The 6,426-nt window shown below is 39.5% G+C and overlaps 1 protein-coding gene across 1 annotated transcript; it reads right to left on the reverse strand.

Moving 5' to 3' along the window:
• Positions 1 to 2,413: 2,413 nt before the first annotated feature.
• Positions 2,414 to 5,928, reverse strand: LOC117147563 (calcitonin gene-related peptide type 1 receptor). The gene is made up of 9 exons (XM_033314506.1): positions 5,754 to 5,928; positions 4,901 to 5,201; positions 4,249 to 4,339; positions 4,093 to 4,184; positions 3,860 to 3,986; positions 3,689 to 3,790; positions 3,314 to 3,432; positions 3,147 to 3,220; positions 2,414 to 3,084 (listed from the first exon to the last, which is right to left on the reverse strand). Exons 1-9 carry the CDS (start codon positions 5,926 to 5,928, stop codon positions 2,705 to 2,707), a joined length of 1,461 nt encoding a protein of 486 aa, XP_033170397.1. The 3' UTR covers positions 2,414 to 2,704.
• Positions 5,929 to 6,426: the final 498 nt, after the last annotated feature.

A 6,426-nucleotide genomic window follows, 5' to 3' on the forward strand; every position in this document is an offset into this window, starting at 1 on the left:
GATGTACATGTCTACTTGTATGGCCAGGATAGCGAAAATATGAAATATAGCCCCCGATAACAGAATCCAGAATCGAAAACAGAGCAACACCAAAACGGAAATGAATTTGAGCCTAGGAAATCGTCTAGAACGGAAACCCCGAAAAAACCAAAAAAAAAAGAAAACTCAAAAATACCCGAAAGTGAAAGTGAAGCGATTTTGCGACGCCTCCCGAAGCTACACCCGAAAATCAACTTCCAACATTTTTATTGATATACACTAAAATCTAGACACTTAAGGCGATTTCATCGATACCAAAATCTAATCTAAGACGAGATTGCATGCAAGTTAGCGAATATGAAACTTCAATTTAGCGTGTAAGCATCGATAAAACGTGCGACAGATTATGCAAAACTACAGAATTAAGCGAAAAAAGCCAAAGAGCGTTAGAATGCCAGAAATTTCAATAAATTTAAATGGTCGCCTGAGGCAGAAGACACGGTAATCAGTGTTGAATGTTAAATTACTTGCTAAATTCAAGCAGATAGTTTAAACAAATAACAAAAAAAAAAAAAAAAATAATAAGGAGAAGACAAGAAAATATACGTAGCCGCTTTGTCAGACGGAACGCGCCCAAACCAAACTAAGTAACTAAGTAAACAGAAATAAATTAAAATAAATTAAATGGAAAAACCAAAATATTTAAATCAATTTTGTGCATAAGAAAACTCGATAACCGTTATATACATATGTATATGTAAGCCAACTACATATGTGTGTGTGAGCAAGAACAAGATCACAAATCAAAATAAATATAAAAATGCAAAAATAAAAATCATAACTCAACTTCAAACTTAATTAATTATTATCCATTTGATTGTGTATGCTAATTATTATTGTCTATAGCGTATCGTACAAATATTAATATACTTTTCGTGCAAAATCCAAGGGCAGCACCTATTTATGCATTACCCTACGATCGTACTTATCCAATTAGTTAACCATATACCGCATACCCATGTACTTACCTTACTTTTAAATATGCTTACTTACTCACATTTCGATATTGTATTCGTAGCCCCTGAGTAGAACTATTTCAATTGATTTGTACACCCTCCAAGTCACACAATCCAAACCCGAAAAACCGCACAGCAGCCAATGAAATGCTCTAACTTAATGTAATACATACAACTACGTAAAATATATTGGAGGCCTGTATGAATATGAAGTGTGTTTGATCACAGATATTGCAGTTCAAAGATGCACAAAGGAAACGCGAATTCTTCAGCCCGAAAAATATTCGAAATTGTTTCACAATTTTACAAAAATCTCGGTGATTTCTGCAGGCCTCTAATACATCTAAATGAATAGACGCATATTTGTATGTATTTACCAGAAATATATCTAACTAACACAGACACATACAGTTCACACATACAACCACACACACTCACACAGTAAAGGACATGATACCGAGGTGACACAAATTTAGATGCATATTATTATATAACTTATATTGAAAAACAAAAGCGATAAGATGAAAACGTAAATTTTACTATACTCGTACATATAAATTATATGAATGTATGTAAATTATTATTATATTTGTATTTTATTGTATGTATTAGTTTTGTTCTACGCTCTTTTGCTCTTTCATAAACAAAAAAAACAAAAATTTTAAAACGAAATCCAAACGAAACTTGATAACAAAAACTAAAACCAAACAACAAAAAGCCGGCAAGCAATGGTATACAAAATAAAATAAAAATATGACAAGAGAAAATCCACAAAAAAATGAAATAAAATTGAATGAAAAATTTACCAAAAACAAAGTTGTTTTTATTCGAAGTGTAGTTGGCAATGAAACGATTCATCTGCAGTTAACATGATTTATTCGCTACGTAAGTGTGCTTGGCTAAGTTGAATAAATATCATTAATATCTGTCAGCTACATTAAACGTTCAAACATTACATATATATATATATATATCCTTATCTTACATTATTAAATGTTTAAGGGCTTAAAAAAATGTTCTTAGGTACATGGGTACGTATGTTTTATTCTGCGTCTCTTTCTATATCCTCTCAGGATTTGAACATATTTTGTATTATAAAATATTACTCATAAAATCATCGGGGGGAACCTGTAAGTTCTTGGAATTTGTTTCCCGCAATTTCTCTGGATATGACATTGATAGTTTTCTGGGGTTAGCTGTGTGAAATCTAAATATTTTAAAGTTAAATTTAAACAACGATTTATATAGCTTACACATTTTCAATTTTTCTGGCTTCAAGCTTAGATTTTGGGTTATATGTTTTTTTTTCTTAATGCTTAACACTATGCTTTATATATTTTTTTAAAATATATTTGAAAACTTGTTCAGTAAAAATTGTAAATTGATAATTCTTAATAGTGTTTTTAGAAACTTTTTTCCTTGAAAGATCAAGCACTCTTCAAAGCAAACAATTTTTTGTTTTAATCAATAATTCATAGGACTAGAACCTTTCCAACTCTAAATGCATTTCGGGCATAGTATCCCAGGATAAAAAATATGACAGGAACATTTAAAATAATTGAAATCAGTATGCATTTTAACAAAATTAAGTTAAAAAAATATTTTGTTATCATGAATACGTAGCTCAGAAATAAGTCTGCCGGACTGGTCTTCAAAATCTTTGCTCGGCGATGCGGTCAACGTTTCGATCGACCCTCGCGCGATACGCCTTAAACGCCCAACTCTCGGCTGGGCGTGGTCGTGGCCATCTGTCCAGTATTACTCCCGGCCGGCGGCGGGGTCACCAAACTGGGCAGCAACTTGTTTAGCAGCGTGCGAATGGCGAAGGTGACATCGTGGTTGGCGAAGCAGAACAGGAAGGAGACCACAAAGCCCTGCAGGCTGACGAGCACCACGGATAGCATCTGATAGAAGTGGTCCAGCTGGGTGCCGGCATCCGGACGGTAGGGTAGCAGGAAGTGCTGCAGGCCGAACAGCGGTACAAGGATAATGGTGGCCCGAACCGCCTTCCGGATGGCCAACGGTGCCGGCTGGGCGGACTGGGGATGTAACTTCCGTACGATCACTCGCAGTACGTTGATCAGAAAAACTGGTTGGTGAAATGCAAATAGTTTAACAATATGGTAATTTAAAGGAAATTGTGCATATTACTGAAGCTGGCCAGCAGCGAAAGAGTTATGGGCACCGAGAAGATCCACAAGTAGAGACTGTCAGTTATCCAGCAGCTGCAATAATGCGAAATGAGTGTAATCTCTTAATAAATGCAATGCAAAATCAAAACCAATGCAAAGTTGTGTAAAAATGTGAAAGTAACTTACTGCTTATTGTCCGGACTGCTGAAATGCCTGGCCAGTCCGTAGACGATGGCTATGGGTATCGGCGAGAACCAGCTGATGACGATGAACCAGCGCATCACAATCGTGTCCTTGACAAAGACCTGGCGAATGGAAAGAAGGTGGGGGCGTCAGGGGATAAGTCAGGGTCTGGACGGACATTCCTGACATCTCAACTTGACGCAGACGTAAAGCAGTTGGCCAACGTTGCGATTTGCTCTCAGACAAATTGCTGGGGGTGGACCATTGCCACGTCAGCGGCTGCAGGAAATCACATCTGCCATGCACAGAAGTCGCCCATAAAGAATGCAGACTTGCAGGCAATTGCCAGATTGCCAGACGAGAGAGCGGATAACTTACCACAACGAGCACCAGGTGCAGGTGCAGGCCCTCGCAAAACATCCAGAAATAGTTGACCAACATGAAGTAGTGCACCACCAGATGCAGTCCAATGCACCAGAGCTGAAAGTTAGTTATGTTTACGGTTGTAGGGCTATGTTACATTCATAATTTTTTGCCAGTGCATCTTACCGGATTTTCGGCTATGGTTTCGGAACGCTCCACCACCAGACGGTACCATAATATCCAGGCCACACAGGTGCAGGCCAGCGAGGCGAACAGGTGCACATGGATGCGGATGCGAGTGCAGCGCAGGGATCTGCGAACGGAATGGAACGAAACGGAACGGAAAGAAACGGAAAGGGATATCCGCCCATCAGTTTCCGTAGGGAAAGGAACCGTGTGGGGCGTAGACAAACACTTACTTGAAGCCCAAGAAAATAATAATCGATATGAGCAGGGCCAGCAGGGAGAGGGCGTACCCCTTCACGTACAGCTCGTTGATGAACTGGCGAAACTGCAGTGGCAACTTTCTTGATTAATGCCCATGTACACCCGCTTGATGCCGCCGAAGCACTTACCTCCAGGTCCTCGTAGTCCACGCAGTTGGTGTAATTGGACCAGGTCTGATTGCTAACCGGATGACGGTACCAGGAGCCGTTCTCCAGGCAGCTATGAATGCGAAATGCTTACGATAATTGTGACTGGCTAAGTGCGGGCAGCTGGGGGAGGGGGGTTTCTAACAAAGCGCCTGACAATGCACAAGTTACCCAACTTTACCAGGAGCCAGCTGAGCTCAGCTGGCGTGTAAAGTGGTATGAACGCTATCCATTAAATTGGAGATACATGCATGTAGTGCAAGTTTTAGAGTGCTGCTATAGTACACTTAGGGAGATTATCTCTGCAAGCGCTGAAGAAGGTTTTATTTTTCTTTAATTTTCCATCATCTTTTTCTGAGATATGATAAAATATGCTGCGAGTTTATGTAATAAACTCGAATGTAAACTCTATAGGATTTTCCCTGTTTGTAGCACTCATGCATAAACATTGTTTTTTATGACACATAGAACACATTAAAGCAAATGCCAAATATGGCAGGATATGTTCGAATTCATGCTCAAACGAATATTACGAATTGCTGAGTTTATTTGACCATGCGAAATCCTGAACGGAATGAAAATCTATTCTATCCTTGGGCGCGTAATATTCAGGCATATTGGGCATTTAACTCACGTCTTGTGGGCCAGAAATTTTCTGTTGAATCCTTCGACGAAATCGGGACAATATTGACTCAGCACAGTGCCGGCCGGAGTCCTTGGCCAGCAGAGATATCCGTCAAAGTTCAGGGGGCAAAAGAGTCGGCTCTCTTTCTGATTTGTGGCCATCGTGGCACTGACGACGGTGGCCATCAGCTCCTCCTTCTCCGCCAGCTCCTCGTCCACGTTTCGCATGTCAATAACGCCCTCGTTCATCGCGGCATTCTCCAGATATCGCGGCACCGGGCTAAAGTTCTCGGGCAAATCGGAATCGTAGTCTGTGCACGGCGACAAGTGCCATTAAAATGGGTTTACTTTTTAATGTATGAAAATATTGCATTTTAAATAATACAATCTATAGACTGCATAACTAATGGAATTTAATATTAAAGTTAAATTCAATTGCATGCTTGCTTAAAATGTGTAGAGTAAAGTGGTATTTAAATTCCACATAACATGCTGAAGGTAGCTAATAGATCATCGTTCTTTATAGCAGGGTATACTTTATAAATTCTGAATAAAAATATATGTACAATTGTTCAAGGTGTTAAGTACTATTTAAATTAATAAATTTGTTTTGAGAAGCCAATGATTTTCATTGTAACGAAAACCCATGTTTAAATTCGCATGCCCAAGAAGTAAGCCAATGATTTTGTTTATATTTAAATACATTACTTTGAAATGCATTAAATGAAATCAGATGGGCTGTAATTTAATTTAATTCTCTTCTCTTTTTCTTATCTTTTTTATGCCTCTGCTATTCTTTCGCTTTTGCTGTGTGCACGAGGGCATGCGGCAAATCACGTATACGCCTGTTGGCCGCCACTCACCTGTTGCTGGGCCAAGTGAGAATGATGGGTCGTCCGTATCGTATGTGACATTCTGGTATCGAAACACGCACTCCGCATACAAATGCTTTAAAAATATGCGCAGATTATCCTGCGTTTGGGCCTGCGATGCCACATCCACATTTTCCACATCCGAATCTGAAGAGGTTGTCGCCATAGTGGGTTGTTTCAACGTGGGTAACTCTTGTCATGGGCTAATGCACTGAAAAAATAGAATGGCCTAACATCAGAGGCAATTTGAATGGTTTTAAAAAAGTGTTGCTTACACATGGAAACCTGTATAAGCTAGTTTTCAAAATTTATTCTGATTTAAATGTATTTTATTATATTTAACATTAGTTCTCTCTGTATTTCGCCATAGCGAAGTGAAGTTGTGTCGCTTGTGGCTGTCCATTCGTGTGTGCATTTCTAATTTGGTTAGGCTTCAAAGAGTTGCCCGAGTTGGGTTGATATTTGTGGAGGGGTTCTGTCTGCGGGGAAATGGTGCCAAAGGAAATGGAATATCCACACGGGGCAGCCACCCACAAAATATCGAGGCACTCGCAACCCACCTGAGCGTCGTGTGAGCCGAGTCACCTACTCGTCTCTCATATGTTGTAAATCAGTTTATTGTCTAATTAATGGCGGTGCTTAACTGTGTCGCTATTTCTGCTAC

The sequence above is a fragment of the Drosophila mauritiana genome, chromosome X (assembly GCF_004382145.1).
Source record: "Drosophila mauritiana strain mau12 chromosome X, ASM438214v1, whole genome shotgun sequence".
NCBI lineage: Eukaryota > Metazoa > Arthropoda > Insecta > Diptera > Drosophilidae > Drosophila > Drosophila mauritiana.